General features: G+C 43.1%; 1 protein-coding gene across 1 annotated transcript in view; it reads left to right on the top strand.

Moving 5' to 3' along the window:
- The window catches only part of LOC136872193 (dipeptidase 1-like), a 485,863-nt gene that overhangs the window by 338,246 nt on the left and 123,155 nt on the right, over window positions 1–24,462 (top strand). Inside the window, exons 6-7 of the mRNA XM_067146027.2 lie at window positions 12,200–12,376; window positions 15,420–15,504. Coding sequence (XP_067002128.1) covers window positions 12,200–12,376; window positions 15,420–15,504 — 262 coding nt within the window. The remainder of the gene's footprint in view (window positions 1–12,199; window positions 12,377–15,419; window positions 15,505–24,462) is intronic.

Genomic DNA, 24,462 nt, shown 5'->3' with positions numbered 1-24,462 from the left:
CGTTGGCGGGGTTATTCTAAATTATCTACTTTGGGCGGGGCGTGGGGGATTTCACCATTCATTCATAAAACAGTGAACCATAGTAGAAATTTCGTCGACCCCATCACTGGTGCCTGCACCAACCAAGTTGAAGGCTACTGGTCGCGACTTAAACGATATGCCAGAAGCATGGGAGTAATGAACTCCAAACTGCTCTCAGAGCATATTGACCAGTTTATGTGGATGGAACTGTATGGAAAGTCAACCAAGGACGCGTTCAACAACTTGTTGCTGTACATTACACAGAAATATCGTAAGTACCACGAAAATTATTTGTGTTGAAAGGAAAATAGCATGATCCCTGGACCAATAGATATATTACTTTATTAAAGGAAAAAAGCATGATCCCTGGACCAATAAATCATTTCATGAATCAGTTAGGGCACAAGTACACAACTCGCCCTAACGAGATGTCATAGTATGTTCGTTTCCTCCAAATATCCATTCTTTTTTCTTCCACACACTTTTCCAACCATTTCCAGATTCTTATGGATTTTGCGACTTTCTTCGGAGTTAGAACGTTAGATTTCCGTCTACAACCTTTCAAAAATTCAATTAAAAAAGTCCATAGGACAACCATTTCAAAAAAAACTGTAAAAGGTAATCTATCTCTGTACTTGAGCTCGCTAGTCCACAGAATTCTCCTAATGTACATAGGCCATAGCTTTTTATTGCCAATTAATTCCTGCACATCGTGATATAATTCAGGAAATGATGGCATATTTCGTTTCTTCCTTTGCAGCACTACCGTGAAGAGACTTTCCAGAACTACCAGACAATTGAAGTGACACGACACCAAAGAACTTCCGTGAGCAAAGACATGACACACGAAAGTGTTACACACAAACAAAACACGGGAGCCCTGCGACGTAGAAGAAAATGTATGTAGTTGTAAGGCAGTCAAGTATGTATTCTGTAAAATAAAATGGTTATTTCCTATTATTTCTTAGTCAACCTGGGATTTGAGACTTTGAGTAAATCAATGATTACCTTTCATATGTGACAAATATTACAGTGATATTTCGTGGATCACCATGATTCACGTAACCGCAGAAACTCACGCAATGATGGTAAACTTAGTAACGAAACGTTCAGACACCAGAGAGAATGGGTGTTTACCCATTCAGGTACATGAATCAAAAAACTTCATTGACTAACTAATGACGGACTAACTACACGGACGAGCTTCAATATGATGCAGTCTGCTTGATAAGAGTTAACCACAGCTTGAATCACAATAACAAAATTATGTATGCACTCTACTCTTTTGTCATAGACTTCGTAATAGTCTCGATGTATATTCCTAAACCTCTTCTCTCTTAATGTTTTATTTCAAAGAAAACTTAAGAATAGCTCTATAAGAGGTATTGCCGAAGTGACACTTAAATCCGGTTCACAACACAATCGAAACAAACACATTGTCACATTACTGCGTATAATTACAGATCCCAAGAGCCCACCAACTTGTATAAGTACACTCGCACAAGTATCTACTGCAAAGAAACTAATATTTATCGTCAACGATCATGAAATTACACAGACTGCATACGAAAACAATGATCTCACATTCCCAACATATCCGGCAACTCGATTCGCCATCTTGGAACGATAGAGAGCAGCATTTAAAGGTCTGGCGATTGGAGTTGGTCTTGAGAACATCCTCTAGTCTGTGGACTACTGACGACCGTTTACGGCAAGCGTTTAGGGATCGATGCGAAGAGTTAGTTGGAAAGCCTGACTGTAGTACACGGACGCAATTTTGACTGTGTTGAAAAGGATTTTTCGTGTTGCGCATGAGCAAAGAGACCATGTTCTGGCACAGGGACTGTGCAGGACTGTGTTGGAAAGGACCTCTTTACTCCCTGCTTGCATTTAGTAGGACTATAAACCATGTCATCTATTGGACAAGTCTTGAACTAACTGAAGAATAACGAATGGGCATTCCGTTTAGAAGAACGTCTTACGTGTTTCTAGAAGGCTGTGAATTCTGGCATTGCCTACATCAACGACATTAAAAATATCTTTATATCTTTAATGTCGTTGACCTACATCTGCAGTTTTCGTATTGAAATAGTAGTTCTATGTGAAGATGCCGTTACGAACAATGGGTCATGTATTATCTGCGCACTTTTTATCGATAGATTTATGTACGGGTTTGAGGAGTGAGGAGAGAGAAATTCCGGTTCCGTAAGTACTGCCAACTGAATGGAAATGAAATCTGAATTGAATCGATAATATGATCGATCGATATGAATTTTGCTAAACCTTTGTTATCTTAAGCCAACAACTGCGTCACACACACATTATATAACATTTCTCGATGCGAATCTCATTCCTAGAGTGAATTCTATAGTTTGGCTTTGATGTGTAAATAACAACAGTACTAGTACGTAAAGTGTACGCCAGATGTCGCACAGCGATGCATAAGCGATTCATAGTGTGTGTTTCAAAGGTTGCCAGTACGAATCTCGAAGATTGCCGAGGTCGACCAATTCAGCACTAGGGTGTAAATATATCCAGAAAAGGTGCGCAGATAATAACTAGTTTAATTTGAGTTGATGGGTGCTGCCCGGTTCTTGCAATTACTGTAAATCCATACGGGGCCGGAGGACCTAAATGCACATGAAGGTTGTTTATAAGTATACAAGCCATTTTTCTATACAGTTTCTAATACATATTGACAAATTCATAAGCAATACTAAATATTAAAAGAAATTTACTTTTAAATATGAAACACTATGTTATTACCTTTTTTCATAATGTTGAGACGATAATATAACGTAACGGAATCGGACATCCTGAGGCGTGACCCCTCTCCTATATTTCCCGCTTTAGTAGAGGCGGTGCAATACATCCATAGTTTCCGCGAATGCATCTTTCCTTCTTTTAGCGACTGTAGCAGTCGGCAAGGTAATTTTTCTTCACATTGATGTTCGTAATCAAAACAAAACGCTAAGATTTTAAACCGTAAACAACCACAAACAGTGTTGTAACATTTTCGTATCATAAATGGTGTCGCGGGGACAGAAATGATATCACTTCGATATGGCCTTGAAAAATAACCATGTTCTTATTACAAAAATTAATTATCATTTCATTGTTATATTTTTCGAATATAAATTCATTACAAAAGAGACAATAGGAATACAAAATCAAAGGATAAGAATAATTTAATAATCACAGCCCGACATTCTACAAAATCGGGTACAATCTGAAAAATAATTATTGTAGTGAAAAAATGCTGCAAACAGGTAAGCACATGCATAAATATAAAATCATAGTAAATTGTGTCTTTAATTGCTACAGCATAAACTGATTTCACTTCTTCTCCCTAGCGTTTGTCCCACGTAATTGCAGGGTCCGCCTTTCTGCACTTCGCTTTTCATTCCTTTGTCGGATCGTTGGCGCAGGCCCGGTGACAGTGTTTTTGGGCCCCTGGGCAACTGAGGGGTTCGGCCCCCTAAATTCCGCCCCCCTCACTCAATTTAGACCAGAACTGCGATCTTGCTGGTTATTTTATAACCAAGACTTACCTGATTATCAGCCCCTGGCGGTGGAGTTTGCACCAGAAATGTGTGTAATAATAGTGCCAAATTGGTTCAAAATGTTTATGGGTGAAAACGTGGTGTATTTATGGTGCTAATTTGGTACAAAAGTGATAATGGATGCACCGATTTAACATCAATGAAAAATGCTACAAAACTGCACCATGATTACACCACATTTTTTCTCATTAATTTACACTTTTACACCAACAAAGTTGGTGCAAGAGAAGTGACATTTTACACCATAGTTACACCAAAAATGAAGTGCACTAATCAGACAATTTCTGCACCAATTTCACGCCAAAAATACACCAAAGATTTTTCAATCTTCTGTATTATCAACACCACTGTTGAACCAAATTTGCTTCAAAAATACTCCAAAGTTACATCAAGGATTTGGGTGCATTTGTGAAATCACTCCGGTGTAATTTTAGTGAAAAAATTGTGCAGTTTTCTTCGTATTTACTCCACAAATATAATGGTTCAAAATTGATGTAACCTTGGTGTAAAGTTGGTATATTTTTGGTGTATCTTTCGAAGCAAACATTTGTGGAGTAATCTTTGTGGCACTTTGTTGCAACATTAGCGTATATTCTTTCGCGTTTACCCCAAAAAATATAGTACAGAATTGGTTAAAAATTTGTAACAACAACAACAAAGCTAATGTCATACTTCTCTGCTGCATACTGACACACACTTGATTTGTTTTTTAACGTTTTAAACAACAAAAGTTTGTATTCTCATTGACATTTAAATGCACAGTATTTAAACTTTTATTGTTATTTTTTTATTCCTTTTCCTGGTTCCGGACTCTCTGTGAGCGCGGGCCCCTGGGCATTTGCCCCTGCCCCCCGTGTCACCGGCCCTGCCTTGGCGTTAACTGGAGCAATGCCCACCAAGCACATGTCCTCCCGTAGTACGTCAAACAATTATCCAATATTCAAACTATAAATAGAAACAGTTACGGTGTCGTGAAGTCACTAATGACACAGCATGAAATTGGCCGCTATGGACTGAGGAAATAGATAATTCAACAATGGGTTCACTTAGCATAATACACTATGTGTTGACCTCGAACTGCCACAAATGTACAGAGAATGACCAACCATAATATGGATGATTTGAAGAAAGAGAAATGATCAAATATGAGGAGACTGTTTACGCGAGCGGCTTAAACATTAGAAGAAATATTAAAAGACAATTATTCCACAAGGCAGGTTTAAAATATTATAAGAAAATCATACATTTGAGATGAAGGGAAGTAAAGATGAATAAATCAAAGATTTGGATGAAAATGAAACCTACCGCGAACAAATATTGATTCTAAGGAGTCATTACGAAGAAATGTTGAGAGAAGACGCGGATTGAGTAAGCTGTAAAAATACTAATAGAAGAGTGCGTGCGTTAGGTAGAGCCTAAAATTGCCAGAGTTAAAGCTTTAACAATGCGAAGGTAATGTGAAAAATTGAATAACTTTCTTAGAACAGTTAAAACGCATAAATGAATGATAGAAGTATAAAAGTAGAAAACAAATTTTAATATTTATACCAAGCTACATCGGAGGGTTCGTCCGTCTGGTTGCTATTTACTCACCGTCAGCAGAGAACTATCCTAAAGGTTTTGAACAACGGAAGGCAAGATCTGCTCATGATGACCTTTTAATTAACATTTACGTGAAACAATTAATATAATTAGTACTTCAAAGGGATTCAATACACGAAGTAAACCTATGTAGTCTTTATGATAAGCTCGACACTCAGCTGACAGCACATTAGGAGTGACAGCTGATAAGTATGCAAGCTGTACTGTACCCACTAGCTGAGTCTTCATTACCAGATGAAACCTTGAAGGCTTGGGGTTGATTACTTTTTTATACCAAAAACTTGAACGAGAGGTACAAATTCATATAACCCGTGATGGTTTCGCCTACAGAGAATTTCATGAAACTGTTAATCAGGATGAAATACGCATAGCAGCAGTTATATATTTAGTAGGAAGTAATAAATTTGATAAATCATGTATTTGCTATTCAGAGATCTCATGTTTCCAAGGAAAAGAATCATAGCCAGACATTTTTTAAAGAAAACAAGTGCATTTTTACATTTTTGAAAATGGGACATACCGTATATCAAAAAGCTGCGGAGCTGCAGTGAAGTGTTTCTTATGCTTCAAAAAACAAAAACAGAATGCCATTACGTGTTCTAAGTTGTAATAGTCTAAATGACATGGAAAAGAAGAGAGCAACACGGAGAAGACTCAAACATTGTTGCCACACCAGTAACACCACATACTACTGCAGACCTTGGTAGTGAAATTCAGTAAAAAAAAAAAAAAAAAAGGGTTGGTTAGGGTTCCTATGGACTAGACATCCTAGTGGTCTTACATTATCAACAACAGTGTGCGGAAGGTAGGACTGAAAAAAAAAAACGCATCGTCTCTTCGGAGAAGAGAACAATGCCCAAGAAGTTCACGGCTTGAACAAGGTTATGATGACGATGATGATGCTAGTTGTTTAAAGGGGCATAACATCTAGGTCATCTTCCCCTAATGGTATGACATTAAACGAAATTTTATGATAATTAAAATTTTAAAATTCATACAATGACTAGAAATTAAAGTGATAATGAAGAATAAATATGAATTTAAAATAATCAGTGGATCTAATTCGCAATACCTTATTTTCTTGCAAAATGGTAGAAAAATAGCTGAAGGTAGAATAAGGCATTGCCTGAAGTGCAATCATATATGTCATTCTAGTTAAAAGTTAAACACATTAAAATACACAAAACAAACTAAAACAGAGTCAACAGAATAAAACGTATGTTTAATTAAATTAAATTAAAAGCAGATTAAAGACTCACTTTTACACACAATGAAACAGGCCACTATACCTCTATCCCTCATAAAGTGGATAATAAGGACTGCTGATTGCTCGTCATTTCGCAGGATGAGAGAGATGGTACTGGGAAGTTTGGGACTATGGCGCAGATCGATCGGACAGGTCCACGCACTCCGTAAAGATGTGAACAATGGTAAGATGGCCGTCACAAGTACACACCGACGGGGGGGGGGGGCGGGGAGGGATCTCCTCCAGTAAGTAGGAGTGCGTTGCTACACCGCAGCCGATACTAAGACGATATAATACCACTGCTTCTCTCCAAGAAACCCGAAGGGCTGGTCCGTGTCCGACAACTCTATACTCCGACCGGTCAACCGAGCAGAGGAGGGATGGCCACGGCTCTATCGTGGCTCCACGTCTCTGTAGTCGGGAGACGGAGAGGGGCTGGTCTTCAGCGTCGGCTGTCCTGAGAATGGTTTCCATTCTCCTGCACTAAAGCGAATGCCGGGACAGTTCCTGTTATAGGCCACAGGCGCCAACTCTGTCACCTTCTCCACAAATCTCCCTGGCCTGAGAGACGGCGATACCGTCTAGGAGGCCCACCGTCCCCTTCAGAGACTGAATGAAAACGCTTTAGTAGTAGTAGTAGTAGTATATGTATGTATATGTTGGTGCAACAGTCGCCACTGCTGGAGACTCGAACAAGTAATCGAGCGCTCCCGGCACTAAAAACCGTGCTGCATTCGCAGACCACCAACATTTATATATCCAGCAATTAAAAATTATAGACTATAACTACAGTTATTCTTACTTCATTTGGATTGAAAATGTGTCCTCCTGTTTTCCATTGATGCAAAATGTTGGTAATATTGTGGGTGGTCCCGTATGGCGTAACCTAGTGGCGTGGAACAGAAATCACGGTTGCAGGAGGATAGAAAGCAGGAATGCAGTCATCTTCGCAGAGTGGTGCAATCTAAAGAGGACACTTGGCATTGTTTCACGATAGGGGGCTTGCTGGTCTCGTGGAACACCCAAGGGCCGATACTGGCGAGCGAGCTACCTGACGCTACGCACATGCTTAGGCTCGTCCCTGCTGAAATTACACGCCGCGCTGTCCGCTTGGGAGTTGCCGCAGGAAAGCAAACCTGAGTCTGATTCGAAGCCGGCATCGTTTATTGGTCCATTAAAAAGCATTAGTACATCGAACGACCAAAGATGGTTCATTTTAACATATTTTAAAATATATGTTAGGTATAGTTAAGTAGAAAATTAAAAAAGACGACAAATGAAGTGTAAAATAATTGGGAGATGTGCAACACTGCAACAATACCATGGCTTCCCACGACACACAAACTCGAGAAACTGGCCGCCTCGTGGCTATGCATTTAGTCAGCATGGGGTTATGAATACACTGCTCGAAGCGTGCATGTGCATGTCGACCGCCAGTCCCGCTGGGAGCGGGACACACTGTATTTAAGGTAAGGGAGAACGGGGCAAGCTGACGATGATAAGATTCGTTTCAACATTCCCCCGGAACATGGCGTGTTTTACGCCTGTGATGAAATGTGTATTACTGCTTACCTTTTCATGCAACAGTTCTGCAATGTTCAAAGTCCTAGTTTTAATTGCTTTTTTTTTCATAAAGTAGTAAAGTTTAATTTTATATAAATTCGTCATCTTGTCCGGGGTAAGTTGACGATCCTATTGAAGTAAGATGACGAGCATTCTTCTCAACTGCTTCAACATAGAACTTCACTGAAATTTGTTAAACACGCCATCAAAACTTGAAGTAACTTGATTTTAATTATGAATTACACAAGGACATAAAGAACATAAATTTGAAAAATTTTAAAATACTTTAAAATAAATGTAATATAATGTTTAGAAGTTCCTGCTAAAATCACTACATTGAATATAAGAACTCTGAAACAGTTTTAAACTGGAATATACTCAGCACATGCCACAGAAAAACCGTCCACTATGTTCATAACTTCAGCAGTCTTCATGCCACCACACTTTATAGTTATCACACCGAATCCAGTCTTTATTTGGAGGATGAACATACTTTTCTTCACACACGGGACATGCAGAATTTTCTTGCTGCCGATTATTGCCAGATTTGGATATGAAGCCCAGCTGCCTGGCTACTTTTCTTCTCTGGCTTTTACATTCCTGCTCTTTCTTCAGCATTTCTTTTGTTGAAGCATGTCCTTCATGGGTGAGCTGGTTATGATGGATGCTGATCTCCTACCACTTTTTTTCGTTGTGACAGGCCTCTGAGCGTGCGGTAGTGGTCGAATATCATAGATCGTTGTCGTTGACGTTCTTGGCTGTGAGGATTTTGACACTTCGAGTTGTAGTGTGTTATCACAGTGACTACTGATAGCGGTATCTTCTTCTAAAATTGAAGTATCGGGTACCGAAGGCAAATCTGCATGTCCATTACGCTCATGGTGTGCTCCTGGGGTAGAAGGTTGGTGCTGTACTTCCTGATCAAATATATGAGGATTGAATGGCTCAATTCCACATGCTTCAAATCCTTTAATGGCATTGCTCATAGTTGCTGCTTTTATGTAGGCGTCGCCAAAGTTTTCCCACGATTCTGTCAGTTACCTGCTGGCCAGGATTTGATATAAAAATGTTATCACATGCTTGATAATAAAATTATTTTAAAGGGCCAAAGAACGCCACACCTAAGGGCTGCAATTTGTGTGATGTGTGTGGTGGCAAGCCAACCATCACAATACCCTTTCCTCGGCAAAAAGTTAAGCAGCTAGTGTAATGTGGGAAGCATGATTGTCGACAATGAGCAGAACCGGATCTTCTTTACTAGGCTTGACATGTTCAGAAAAATGCACTAAGAATGACAAAAAGAGTTCAGAATTTATCCAGGCTGTCTCTTGAGAGTGACCGGCACAGCCTGTTGGCGTACCGGATAACAGCTCTGACTTCATACTTTTCCTGGGGGAAATGAGAAATGGAGGAACATAAAAACCACTAGCACTCATACAGCATACGACAGTGATACACTCTCTCCTCTCAGTGGACACAATTTCTGAAACCCTTTTGGTTCCCTTTGGCCAGATGATCTTAGGCAGCTTAGTTGAATCAGTCGACAATCCTGACTCATCAGGATTGAAAATTCTTGCTGCCTTAAACTTCTTTTTCTCTCGAACTTCTTTAATATTAAAATATTTACTCACTTCCACTTTATTAAAACCCAACATACACCCTATGGATGTGGCCTCAGGAGTTCGCATACAAAAATTGTACATCTTCATGAATTTACTCAGCCAATCTTCTCCAGCCATTTGGCTTTGTTTAAAGGATGTTCTATTCCTTTTTTTCTCCGCAAACTCGTAAACAATTTTCCTCCAATGAATTGTAGTAATCGGCCCCGTGGTGTAGGGGCAGCGTGCCTGCCTCTTACCCGGAGGCCCCGGGTTCGATTCCCAGCCAGGTCAGGGATTTTTATCTGGACCTGAGGGCTGGTTCGAGGTCCACTCAGCCTACGTGATTAGAATGGAGGAGCTATCTGACGGTGATATGGCGGCCCCGGTCTAGAAAGTCAAGAATAACGGCCGAGAGGATTCGTCGTGCTGACCACACGACACCTCGTAATATGCAGGTCTTCGGTTGAGGAGCGGTCGCTTGGTAGGCCAGGGCCCTTCAAGGGCTGTAGTGCCATGGGGTTTGGTTTGGTCTGGTATCGTAGTAAGTCCAAAAAACCTTTGATTGAGCTCAATAATATGCGCTGCAGTTCTTCGAGTTGCTCATTTGTGAAAACGTTGTGGAACCTCCCACCATGAACTGGCAGGTCCTGTGAAGAAATAAGAGAATTTCTGAATAAGCTATATTATAAAACATGCTGATGATGATGATGCTTGTTGTTTTAAGGGGCCTAACATCGAAGGTCATCGGCCCCTAATGGTACGAAATGAAAGAACAAAAAATTCAAAGGCATCCACTGACCAAAATAAAAATAAAATGTCATGAAGAATGAATGAATGGATGGACAGGAACCCAACAAAACACAAAATAAACAAACAAAAACCAGTGGAGCGGACTCAATGCAAATAGAAAATAACATTAATTCCGACCAAGGAACCACTTACAAAGCACAATGATGCTTGGTGTCTAAAGGGGGTGCAAAATCCACGTCTAAGGCCCCACAGAATGGTACATGTCGCGAGTAAAATAGAACCATGGTATGTGTCATGTTGGGGTAGTAATCAGAAGTAGCGAAGACTCACGATGTTCCACAAAAGATGGTACTACTCACAAGTATTGCAATACGTACAAGCAACGCAGACCTATGGTGTTTCGCACACAATGGCGCCACTTACAGCCAACGCAAACCGATGAGTTTCCTCACCTAGGGTACTAGTCACGGGTGCCGGTCCCAAGGGCCCCGTGGTGTTCCGCACATAGTGAGTACTAATCACAGGCAACGCAGACCCACGGTGTCGCTCATATAGTGGTACAACTCACAGGCTACGCCCAGACCCGCGGTGTCGCCCACATGGGTACAACGCACGGGTACTGGAATCCACCAGGCCAGGCTTTTTACTGCAACGAATCACAAACATATTTAGTACCATATTAGTGATACTACTCGCAAGTACATGCAACCCATGGTGTTCCCCGCATGATGGTACGAATCAAAAGTAGTTTCATGGTTCTAATTCATTCATCCCTTGGTCGCCCCTTTTAGTCGCCTAGCACGACAGGCAGGGGATACCGTGGGTGTATTATTCGTCAGCCTCCCCCACCCACAGGGGGTGTGTGTTTGGTCCGCGAGAGGTATTTTATTTCCCTCAAGTCCGCCGGCAAGCCGGTTAGGACCCCCCTATCCGCCACCTGGGACGCGCCACGTGGGAGTATCACCTCTCCCCCTGCTACGCCTGCGTAGCAGGTTCGTGGTATAAAACATGCTATTTGAATTAGTTACTGGCCGAATTCCTCACACTCATTAAACTACAGGCTAACCTCCTGCAGCTTCTTCAAATAACGCCTTCAAGTCGCTTCAGGAATACCATATTGTGCTGCGGCTGGATTACAAGACATCCGAGATTCTTCGACAGCATGCATTGCGGCTATCATGCGTACTTCACCCCAGTCCCGTCTATCCATCTTCCGCTGATATTTTCTAGGCATTTCTGTAATTAGCATAAGTGTATGGATGACTAAGTGTAGTCTATACCTGGCCTAGGGTAAGATGACGAATTCGTCAACTTGCCCCAGGTTGCTTGATGATGATGATGATGCTTGTTGTTTAGAGAGGCCTAACATCTAGGTCATCGGCCCAACCCCAGGTTGCTTAGGAAGCGGTTTGTCCTTATAATCGACAGACATCTTACAATCAAGATTCAGTTAACACTGAAGTAAGTAAGAAATACACTGACATTTAAAGAAAACAGTTAATTCGTATTGTGAGCACACTAGTAGTAGAAGCTTCCTGCACATACCTCAGATATTTTAGTGCAACAGCACCAGACAGACACCCCCCTACCACTGCATGTCTGAGACTGAAAGGAAATTCCTTCTATGTGTAAGTTATACGTGTGAGATACCGGGCCCAAGGTCACATGGTAGCCAACTTAGTGATCAGAACACTACAAAAGTTATGGCTGATTCGCCATCTTGCCCCGGTCTTCCTTACTTACTAGCTATTACAGAATGAAAGCAAGATGGTCGACAGAACGGAGTGAAGTGTACAGATATGTTGGTACTCTGCTCTTAATCTATATAACAAAGTACCTTCTTTCTGTTCCAGAACGTGGTGAAGGAGATGAATCGTCTGGGAATGTTGGTAGACCTGTCACATGTGTCAGTTAGGACAATGAAGGACGCCTTGGCAGTAAGCACAGCTCCAGTAATCTTCTCTCATTCGTCGGCCCGTGCCTTGTGTAACAGCTCCCGTAATGTACCAGATCACGTCCTCAAACTCGTGGTACGTACTCTGAAGCTAGAAACACCAATTTTTAAAGTTCTGGAATAAACACCAAAATTTCCCTACTACTTTTTTCTTCAGTCATCTTCAGATATAAAAAGTGCTAGTATACTGGAATGTTTCTTCTAGAAGATTTTTAGACAAATTGAACCAGTCAGTTACCCGAACTTTGATAGAAGGAATAAGCAACGAGATGTCATCAGAATTACGGTAAGGGTTCCTGAGTAAGACGACTACAATAATAATAATAATAATAATAATAATAATAATAATAATAATAATAATAATAATAATAATAATAATAATAATAATAATAATAACACCGGGCGAGCTGGGCGTGAGGTTATGACCCCGTAGCTGTGAGCTTGCATTCGGGAGATAGTGGGTTCGAACCCCGATGTCGACAGCCCTGAAGATGGTTTCCCGTGGCTTCCCATTTTCACACCAGGTAAATGCTGGGGCTGTACCTTAATTAACGCCACGGCAGCTTCCTTCCCACTTCTAGCCCTTACCTGTCACATAGTCGCCATAAGACCTATCTGTGTCGATGTAACGTAAAGCAAATTGTAAATAATAATAATAATAATAATAATAATAATAATAATAATAATAATAATAATAATAATAATAATAATAATAATAATCATCATCATCATCATCATCATCATCATCATCATGAATCTGAAGTTGAACTAGGCTCCAGTTCACTTGAAGATGATAATTGCTCTGACTAGGTAACCTACCAGCCTACCCCGCTGATTTCATGAAGTTCCCCCATAATTAGACAAGAGACTCACAAGTTGCTTTACGTCGCACCGACACAGATAGGTCTTATGGCGACGATGACATACGAAAGGGCTAGAAGTGGAAAGGAAGCGGTCGTGGGCTTAATTAAGGTACAGCCCCAGCATTTGCCTGATGTAAAATGAGAAATCACGGAAAACCGTCTTCAGGCTGCCAACAGTGGGGTTCGAATCCACTATCTCCCGAATACTGAATACTGGCCTCAATGAAGCGACTACAGCTATCGATCTTGGTAATTAGACAAGTGAATATACACAGGGACATTAGCACATTTTGCATATTCAGTGTCTGTGTGAGCATGCCAAGAACAGATAGCAGTATAACCATTAAATCCAGAAAAATAAATACGAGTAGAGGCATGTGACAAGCTAAACAAATTCGAGTGCTAAGAGTTAAATTACGTACTTTCATTTCTTTCATTCACGAAGTTCTTCTTTCTTTCTTAATCCATTTACCCTCCAGGGCTCGTTTTCCCATCGGACTCAGCGAGGGAACCCACCTCTACCGTCTCAAGGGCAGTGTCCTGGAGCGTGAGGGGGATACAACTGGGGAGGATGACCAGTTCCTCGCCCAGGCGACCTCACCTGCTATGCTGAACAGGAGCCTTGGTAGGGGATGGAAAGATTGGAAGAGATAGACAAGGAATAGCGAAGGAAGCGGTTGCGGCCTTAAGCTAGGTACCATCCCAGCATTTACCTGGAGGAGGGGGAAACCACGGAAAACCACTTCGAGAATGGCTGAGGTGGGAATCGAATCCACCTTTACTCAGTTGACGTCCCGAGGCTGAGTGGGCCCCGTTCTACCCCTCGTACCACTTTTCAAATGTCGTGCCAGAGCCGAGAATCGAACCCGGGCCTCCAGGGGTGACAGCTAATCACACTAACCAGTACACCACAGAGGCGGACGTTGCAAGCAATTATGCTGCTTATTATTATCTTTGAGGAAGTAGAACTGGGCAGCCATCCTCTTTTAACACCAACCCAAAGAGAAAAAGGAAGAGGTCGGATCCTCCGAAGGATGAAGGTATCAGCAAAAGAAAGGGAAGGGCCACAATGGGTGTTTTTTTTTTTTTTGCTTTACTTCGCACCGACACAGATAGGTCTTACGGCGACGATGGACAGGAAAGGGCTAGGAGTTGGAAGAAAGCGGCCGTGGCCTTAATTAAGGTACAGCCCCAGCATTTGCCTGGTGTGAAAATGGAAAACCACGGAAAACCATCTTCAGGGCTGCCGACAGTGGGATTCAAACCTACTATCTCCCGAATACTGGATACTGGCCGCAATTAAGCGTCTGCAGCTATCGAGCTCGGTCACAATGGGTGTAAAAATGAAAGGCTTCCTAGCCCTCACAAACCCAAAACCGACCGAATCGGAATAGAGCAAGAGTAGACTGAGCAAGGGATGTCAGATTAGATAGGTAATTGTGAGAAGTCTGGCACAAAGAAACAAAGCCAGGACTCAGTCAAGGCCCCTGTGGCCACCAAACCGTGCTCCCTAGTTGAGAGGCCCTGGGGTTCCCCTTTTGTCGCCTCCTACAACCCCTATCCATAGGGGTTACAGTAGAAGGGGAGTGCCGCACCTGCTGCACACCTCAGATGTCCTTTATAGTTATATACAATGGATGCATATTTCGAACGAAATAAAATTAATGTCCGCCTCTGTGGTGTAGTGGTTAGCGTGATTAGCTGCCACCCCCGGAGGTCCGGGTTCGATTCCCGGCTCTGCCACGAAATTTGAAAAGTGGTACGAGGGCTGGAACGGGGTCCACTCAGCCTCGGGAGGTCAACTGAGTAGAGGTGGGTTCGATTCCCACCTCAGCCATCCTGGAAGTGGTTTTCCGTGGTTTCCCACTTCTCCTCCAGGCGAATGCCGGGATGGTACCTAACTTAAGGCCACGGCCGCTTCCTTCCCTCTTCCTTGCCTATCCCTTCCAATCTTCCCATCCCTCCACAAGGCCCCTGTTCAGCATAGCAGGTGAGGCCGCCTGGGCGAGGTACTGGTCATTCTCCCCAGTTGTATCCCACGACCAAGAGTCTGAAGCTCCAGGACACTGCCCTTGAGGCGGTAGAGGTGGGATCCCTCGCTGAGTCCGAGGGAAAAGCCGAACCTGGAGGGTAAACAGATGATGATGATGATGATGATAAAATTAATAATTGTGATATCTATGAACAGTGTGGAAAATATTAGTTTAATTTCATTTTATGCTTTGCAACCAATTCAATTTATTTCGTTTATTGCAGGCGCTGAATCGTGGACTGGTCATGGTCAATTTTTACTCCCAGTTCCTAACGTGTCGTGATGTATCGACGGTCGAAGATGCAGCGGGTAAGTTTCTTCCTTTTTTTCTGAAATACAGTACCTTGGACTTACGGATTATCGACCGTAACGGAAATTTGTTTTAGAATTCCAAGTTGTAATAAAAGAGCCAACTATGAAAATACTTTAGATCTGTAAGCATTCCTGAAGAAGGCATATTGAATCACCACGCAGCACAATGGAAATAATTTAATTAAAAATCTGGTCAAAATTACTTTGTGGATTTTTCTAAAAAGAAATGCAATTTACTTTTTTGTTGTTGTTGAAATAGTGATATATCGTTATGAAGGTAGCCTCCGTGGCTCAGACGGCAGTGCGCCGGCCTCTCACTCCTGGGTTCCGTGGTTCAAATCCCCGTCAGTCCATGTGAGATTTGTGCTGGACAAAGCGGAGACAGGGCAGGTTTTTCTCCGGGCACTCCGGTTTCCTCTGTCATCTTTCATTCCAGCAATACGCTCCAATGTCATTTCATTTCATTTCATTTCATCTTCTTTCTTCTTTTCCTACCGCTTTTTCCCACACCTGTGGGGTCACGGGTGCGAACTATGTAGCACGTATGGGTTTGGCCCTGTTTTACGGCCGGATGCCCTTCCTGACGTCAACCCTATATGGAAGGATGTAATTACACTAAAGAAATTGGAAATTGCAACACCCAGAAGGAGTAGCGCTACATTGCTGCAATTGAACATGCAAGACGAGTGTTCGGTTGTGATTCGATTATTACACTTTCAGGTCCCTCTGACCGCAAGTTTGGACAACGATCAATACAGGATGTGCCCACCACGAGCTGCAATACATTGATGAATTCGTCGAGGCATGGAGTCAATAAGGCCCTGGATCGCTTACTGAGGAATTGTGGCCCATGCTTTCTGCACTGCACGGGTCAGTTGTTCCAGAGTTGTGGGTGGCTGAGGACGGTTGGACAGTTGTCGACCCATCATGTCCCACACATGTTCAATAGGACTGAGGTCCGGGGATCTGGCGGGCCATTCTAAGGTTGTGATGTCGTGGAGAGCTTCTCTGGAGATGCGTGCAGTTTGAACCCGGGCTCTGTCCTGCTTAAACATCCCATTAGCAATGTTTGCCACCATAGGGACAACCACTGGATTGAGTACCCTATCAACGTACTGTCGAGCAATCATAGTGCTGTCAACAAGCACTAATTGTGATTTCACATTAAAGCCAATAGCTACCCAGACCATACTGCTTGGTGCTGGCCCTGTGTGCCTCTCGACAATAAGATCTGGGCGGCCCCTCTCCCCGGTACGTCGGCGCACACGATTCCGGCGATCACTGCGGGCAAGACAGAAGCGCGATTCATCACTAAAGACGACCCTATGCCAATCGTCGACCCACGTCGATCTTTCTCGACACCAGGCCAGCCTTACACGTCGCTGTTGTGGGGTCAATGGAACACCTTCTGCAGGGACATGGGCTCGTAAGACAGCTGCACGCAGGCGATTACCAACTGTTTGTTGTGTAACGTGGGGTGCCACAGCTGCTCGAATTTGCGCTGCTGTTGCATGGAGTTCCATCCGGGCCATCCGAATGATGCGGCGATCCTCTCTCACAGTTGTCTGTCGCGCTGGGCCTGTGCCAGGTCTACGAGTGTGGGTACCTTCATTTGACCACTGCTGCCATACACGTTGTACCGTAGATGCCTGTCGGCCAACACGTGCAGCGACAGTCCTTAGCGATAATTCAGCCTCACACAGCCCAATTATCCGAGCCCTCTCAAACGGCGACAGTTGTTGACAGCGTGCTCTTCTCCGTCGTCGAGGCATGTTTGACGGGGAACACTTCACTGCACAGACTGCAAGTTCACTACGCTACACCAGAGTCCGTATACTGGAGTTGATTCCTCCGCGACCAATCACGTGGGGAGACCTGTAGCAACAATCCAATGGGTCTGAAACTTTGATCGTTTACATACCTACATGGCATCGTTCCACATCTTGAAAATCAACACAAACGACCAATGCCTTCATGGTGTTGCAATTTCCATTTTCTTAAGTGTACTACAGTAGAGTACATACCTTCTACTTCCACCTCCATAAGTATCACTTGATGATGATGATGATGCTTGTAGTTTATAGGGGCCTAACTTCAAGGTCATCGGCCCCTAATGGTACGAAATGAAATGCCAACAAATCAAAATCATCCACTGACCAAAAATAAGGAAATGTCATAAAGAATGAATGGATGGACATCAAACCAAAAAAGCAAAAAAAAAAAAAACAAACAAACAAAAAACAGTGGATCCAACGCAAAAAAGGTCATAATTAACAGTATTGCTGACCAAGGGACCACCCATAAAGCATAATCCTGAATCGAGGATGCTTGATGTCTAAAGGGGTCCCAAATCTGTGTCTAGAGCCCCACAGAATGGTACATGTCGCTAGTAAAGTAGAACCATGGTATTTGTCATGTTGGGGTACTAATCAAAAGTAGCAAAGACTCACGGTGTTCCACATATGATGGTACTACTCACAAGTATTGTACTTCGTACATGTAACACAGACCTATGGTGTTTCTCACACAATGGCGCCACTCATAGCCAACGCAAACCGATGAGTTTCCTCACCTACAGTAGCCACAGAAAGTATTCGTACACCAACATTTTAATGTATACCTTGTATATTAAACACCATGAAGTAATATAAACACATCCAGTGAGACATATGCATAACCAAAGACACCTAGCTGAACATTTGCTTCGAGATTTAAACTCGTCTTTTAACACAACAAAAAGTATTCGTACACTACCAGATAATTCAAATACTTTCCGAAGTCTTTGTTCAAACACAGTCTTAATACTTTGTATGCATGCTTTTAGCTTTGATGATCTGTTCCAGATGTCTTGGCATTGAGTCAACTCAGTATCGCAATATTGTTAACGTCCGCCCCTAGACGACCAATAATATTGACAACTAAACGTTTGGTGTACGCTTCAGATATGTTGGACCGTGCATCTGAGGGTATCTCCTAAGATGTTCTTTACTAGTAGGGTGGCGATTTTGCACTTCTTTGCCTAGATGGTCCCACAGGTTCTCTATGGGATTGAGACCTGGACTCTGCGGTGGAGTGAGAAGTCTTCTTGGGGCATTGTACAACAACTATTCACTGGTTATCTTGGCACAATGCTTAGGTTCATTGTCCCGTTCGAAGTGGAAGACTCCTTCCAGATGAAGCTTGCGTGCACTCCTGTTTAAATTATGGCGCAACACATCTATGTACATCCTGGCATCCATAATACCATCAATAAATGCCAGGTTTCCCACTCCATTCGCAGCCATGCAGCCCCAAACCATAACACTCGCTTCTCCATGTTTTACCGTGGGGATTACGTATTGAGATTCACGTTCGGTGTTTGACTTTCGGCATATCTTCCTGTTCCTACCAGTTCCAAACTGTGTAAACTTCGCTTCATCAGAAAAAGTAATGGTGTTCCAAAAGTCCATTGCCTTTTCACAATACTCTTTCGCGAACTGTAGGCGCATCTGCCTATTTCTTTCATTTATAAGTGGCTTCTTTCGTGGACATCTACTGCGCAGGTTCGCACTGCGCAACACATTCCATACAGTATGCAAACTCACCGTTTTGTCGGGCCTTGAAGCGAGCTCTGTAGCACTTCGGAACTGTTCCTTTCGTGCCGAATGCACAATATTGCGTCGCTCCCATATTGTCAGCACTTTTGGACGACCAGATCTGGGTTTGTTTTCTGTTTGCCCGCTGTGCTTGCATTTTTTAACTATTAAACTCACCGTAGTAAAGCTAATGCCGAGCTGTTTTCCAGCTTGACAATAACTTTTACCTTGCTTACACAGTAACACTATATTATCTCGTGAACTCAATGAAGGTTCCATCTTCTTTCGCCCCCATACCAAATAACCTTGCGGCAACGACAGCACAGTGATGACTGAAGAGATAACAACCCCACCTGCAGGCACAACTGCGGCGACAACTGGTTTAACCAATCACAAAGACTGCACTGTACGAATACTTTCTTGGCGGTACGGTCTGCAGTTTGTATACAGTATCGTACCGATCATGTTACATTTTTAAACGATCTGTATGTTCAGCGTGTATATCTGATGTCTGTCGTTACGCCGCTTATAAATCTGACTTCAGCTCGTAAGTCGTAATGATGTTCTATCACTTTCCATAAGTGTACGAATACTTTCTGTGGCCACTGTAGGTGTACTAGTCACGGGTGCCGGTATTCCCGTGGTGTTCCTCACATAGTGGGTACTAATCACAGGCAACGCAGACCCACGGGGTCGCTCATATAGTGGTACAACTCACAGGCAACGCCCAGACCCGCGGTGTTGCTCACATGGGTACGACGCACGGGTACTGGAAAACCCCCAGACCAGGCTCTATACTGCTACTAATCACAAACTTATTTGTTGATGATTGATTGATGATTGTTGTTTAAAGGGGCCTAACATCTAGGTCATCGGCCCCTAATGGTACGAAATGAGACGAAATGGAATGACATATTAAAAATCTAAAATTCTCCACTGACCAGAATTCAAAAACGTGAGAACGAAGAATGAATGGATGGACATGAATTTAAAACAATCAGTGGTTGCGACCCGCAATGTCTCACATTACATAAATAGACGTGACAATATAGTATTACTGACCAAGGGACTACTGCTATAGCATAACACAATCGATTATGCGTGCAGTCAAAAGGGGGTCCTAAATCGCAGTTAACCGCCCCTCATAACGGTACTGATCGCTATCAAAATAGAACCATGGTATTTGTTCTGTTGCGGTACTAATCAAAAGTAGCAGAGACTTGCGGCATTCCACACATTATTGTACTACTCAGAGCTTATGAAATTCGACATAATACAGACCTATGCTTTTCTCACTTTGCGGCGCCATTTACAGGCAACGCAAACCTATGGTGTTCATCACATAAGAGTACTAACTACAGGGACCTCTCCCTATCCCGTGGTGTTCCTCATATAGTGGGTACTAATCATAGGCAAGGCAGAACCATGGTAGCTATCATCCCATGGTCCTGCTCATATGGTGGTACTAATCACAGGTACTGCAAAAGCCGACCGCGCGGTGCTCCTGTGTGCTACTGATCTCAAACCAATTTCGTACCTAATGTAGTGGTACTACGCACAAGTAAAAGCAACCCTTGGTGTTCTCCGCGTGGTGGTACTAATCACATGTAGTTTCATGGTTCTAATACAATCAACCCTTGGTCGCCCCTTTTAGTCGCCTCTCACGACAGGCAGGGGATACCGTGGGTGTATTATTCGTCAGCCTCCCCCACCCACAGGGGGTGTGTGTTTGGTCCGCGAGAGGTATTTTATTTCCCTCAAGTCCGCCGGCAAGCCGGTGAGGACCCCCCTATCCGCCACCTGGGACGCGCCACGTGGGAGTATCACCTCTCCCCCTGCTACGCCTGCGTAGCAGGTTCGTGGCACAAACTTATTTCATACCTATATTGGTATTATTCGCAAGTACAGGCAACCTATGGTGTTCCCCGCGCGATGGTACGATTCAAAAGTAGTTTCATGGTTCTAATTCAATCATCCCTTGGTCGCCCCTTTTAGTAGCCTCTCACGACAGGCAGGGGATACCATGGGTGTATTATTCGTCTGCGTCCCCCACCCACAGGGGGTAAAGAGAGAGAGAAAATAAGAAGAAAGAAGGGATCCGTCACTTCGAAAGATGAAGTAACGGACGAAGAAAGGCAAGGGCCACGAAGGGCGTAAAAATGAAAGACTCCCTAGGCCTCGAATGCTCTAATACCGTCGGGGTCGGAAAAGAACAAGAGTTGACCAAGGCAGGTTGGACAGGATAGACGAAAGTGAGGAACCTGGCACAAGTAAGTGGAAGCAATGCCAAGACTCAGCTAAGGGCCCCGTGGTCGCCAATCCACACTCCCAAGTTGAGAGCCCCTCGGGCCCTTTTTAGTCGCCTCTTGCGACAGGCGGGGGATACCGTGGGTGTATTCTTCATCAGCGTCCCCCACCCACAGGGGGTAGTATCACTTTTCAACTCAACAAAAAGCAAACAAAATAAAATAATAATATGTACTGTAAATGTTGCGCCTCTGTGTTGCAGTGGTTAGTGTGATTAGCTGCCACCCCCGGAGGCCAGGGTCCGATTCCCACCTCAGCCATCCTGGAAGTGGTTTTCCGTGGTTTCCCACTTCTCCTCCAGGCAAATGCCGGGACGGTACCTAACTTAAGGCCACGGCTTCTTCCTTCCCTCTTCCTTGTCTATCCCTTCCAGTCTCCCCATCCCCACCCCAGGCCCCTGTTCAGCATAGCAGGTGAGGCCGCCTGGGCGAGGTACTGGTCATACTTCCCAGTTTTATCCCCGACCCAGAGTCTGAAGTTCCCGGACACGGACCATGAGGCGGTAGAGGTGAGATCCCTCGCTGAGTCCGAGGGAAAAACCAACCCTGGAGGGTAAACAGATAAAGAAAAAGAAGTACTGCAAATGACAGCGAGAAGAATAAGTACGTTTGACTCGGACAATGACTGCAGTTCTTCTGCCGGCAAGGAGATTGGAACTACAGACAAGCCATGAGCTGACGTGATGTTTGCTAATGTTTTCTACATCGTTACTGTGGACTATTTCATGAACTGTTTACTTTCGACTTTTGACCAGTTTTCATGGAGAAATACTCCTCTGTGCGCTGTACAAATATGGTCCTCTTGAATGATTCACTGCACCAAAGGAATACGACGAAGTGAACTTCCGCAATCAGAATAGTGTTTCGCTGGTCATGATTCAAGTTAAAAGTCTGTTTGGATCATTTCGTTAACTCTGACGATGACCACTTAATGTACGGTTGCTACCTGTCCGAGTTTCGCCAGGGCAACTCGGGAATCAAAGAAATTGTCGCGCGCGGCTACCACCGCTATCTCAATCTCTATATAAAGTACCGCCTGCTCTGTGCCGCGAGAATTGCGTTTACAGCAACATTGCAGATGGCAGCACTTACCGCACCCAAAGCACGTAGTTAAATGAGAGTTCGTCCGTAACACCAATATAAAATTAAAAATAATCCTTAACATGTTACTAATTGAGAAGATAATGCACATACAGAAACTAACATTTGACATTTGCTCTTGGCTTAAGGTGTACAAACGTAAAACATATAAAATCTTACCAGTTACAGTAGATATATTAGGATCATCCCACTGCTGCATGGTACATAAACAGTTCAGAATTTTCTCGACACGAGTAACGGAGCGCCTTTTCAGTCCTTTTCTTACTGTTATTTACCAGCAGTGGACACACAAAACGTTCTATCACTATTTCATTGACCCTTTTTCATGACCAGATTTCAGGAAATGTTTTATAATACATAATGCAGTGCATGCGTTCGTCATGTCATTACTTCCACCACCCAATCTCACTGCACTAAATAGAGCTTCTATTGCGTCTCCAGAAAATCATCTAGGGAGAACATAAAATAACCGATTTTGTAACAGATAAGACACACATTCCACTATAGATTCCACAGTCAGCGAGTCAGCATCTGCCATCTCATTAGTCAGACACTTCAGTTCTTTGTGTTTTGATTCTAAATGAATTATTTTAACCAACCATTATTCAAGCATTGTAAGTATTTTATCTGCTAGTGAATAGAAATGCACACAATCTGGATTGTTTTGCCGAAAGTGCTGAGTTCTGTCAATGGCGTCATGCAATGTGAAAAATTTGTAAATTCATTCCACGAAGCGCATCGTCAATTCCGCGTGTGAAATGTCTAAACATGTGTTTATAAGCGGGCATGGTTTTCTTTCATGAAGCGAATAGCAGCAGTGACCGCTGGGGAAATATGTGTACAGCAGAACATTCATATTTTCCAAATTCCTCTCTTTATTCATAATACCGAACAGGCTTGGATGTCAATTCTCTCTGGAGGCGAACTACTTTCACATATTTGGAGGTGATGATGCCATTGCTGTGAGTTCACTTTTAGGAACTGGGACCTCACATTTATCAAATGGTAATAGTGAAAACTGAAAGGAAGTTTACGACTAGGATAACACAGATGAGTCACACAGGTTTTCACTTTTCCCTCTTCAAAATGTTTAAACGTTGGTTCTTTGATTGTCAGTCAACGGCATTAATCATTTCTGAAATAAAAGCGATAGGTGGTGGTGGTGATTATTGTTTTAAGAGGAAGTACAACTAGGCAACCATCCTCTATATAACACTAATCAGAAGGAAAAATGGAAGGGATCCGACACTTCGAAAAATGAAGATATCGGCCAAAGGAAGACAAGGGCCACGAAGGGCGTGAAAATGAAAGACTCCCTAGCCCTCGCAAACCTAATAGCGTCGGGGTCGGAAAAGAACAAGAGTTGACCAAGGTAGGTCGGATAGGATAGATGAAAGTGAGGAGCCTGGCACAAGTAAGTGGAAGCAATGCCAGGACTCAGCTGAGGGCCCCGTGGTCGCCAACCCACGCTCCAAAGTTCAGAGCCCCTGGGGCCAAATAAAAGCGATAGATCTGAGACTTCTAAGCCTGTGATGTTTGGGACATCACTGCATGTTTCCAATTATTGAACTATATAATTAATTGATGTTGTATATATGTAATCACTGATAGGTCATTTTTAAATTAATATGTATATATATAGGGTTTTTATCATCCATTTCACATCATCATTTCATTTCTTTGTATCGCGGCTATAACGTATTCTGAACGAACCACATATTGGGTAAAGTATTTCAACATCATTCATATTAATAACTTGCAGTAAATTTTCCAATAGCCGTTGCGAGGTGACCAGAGTCAGCAGGCTCATTTCAGCCCATTTCCAGGAAAAGTACGTCATCAAGGTTACGAGAGACCTTACCCTCTCCACCTCATGAAGAGACAGTTGATACATTATGAACGCCCACTTTTCGAACTTCTTTACCTGACGCTTTATTTCAACGGGAAAGTTCAGCCTATGTGAATGAACGTAA

Source organism: Anabrus simplex, chromosome 4, assembly GCF_040414725.1.
Source record: "Anabrus simplex isolate iqAnaSimp1 chromosome 4, ASM4041472v1, whole genome shotgun sequence".
Lineage (NCBI taxonomy): Eukaryota > Metazoa > Arthropoda > Insecta > Orthoptera > Tettigoniidae > Anabrus > Anabrus simplex.
The sequence above is the reverse complement of the archived record's forward strand: the minus strand, read 5'-3'. Positions and strand labels throughout refer to the sequence as shown.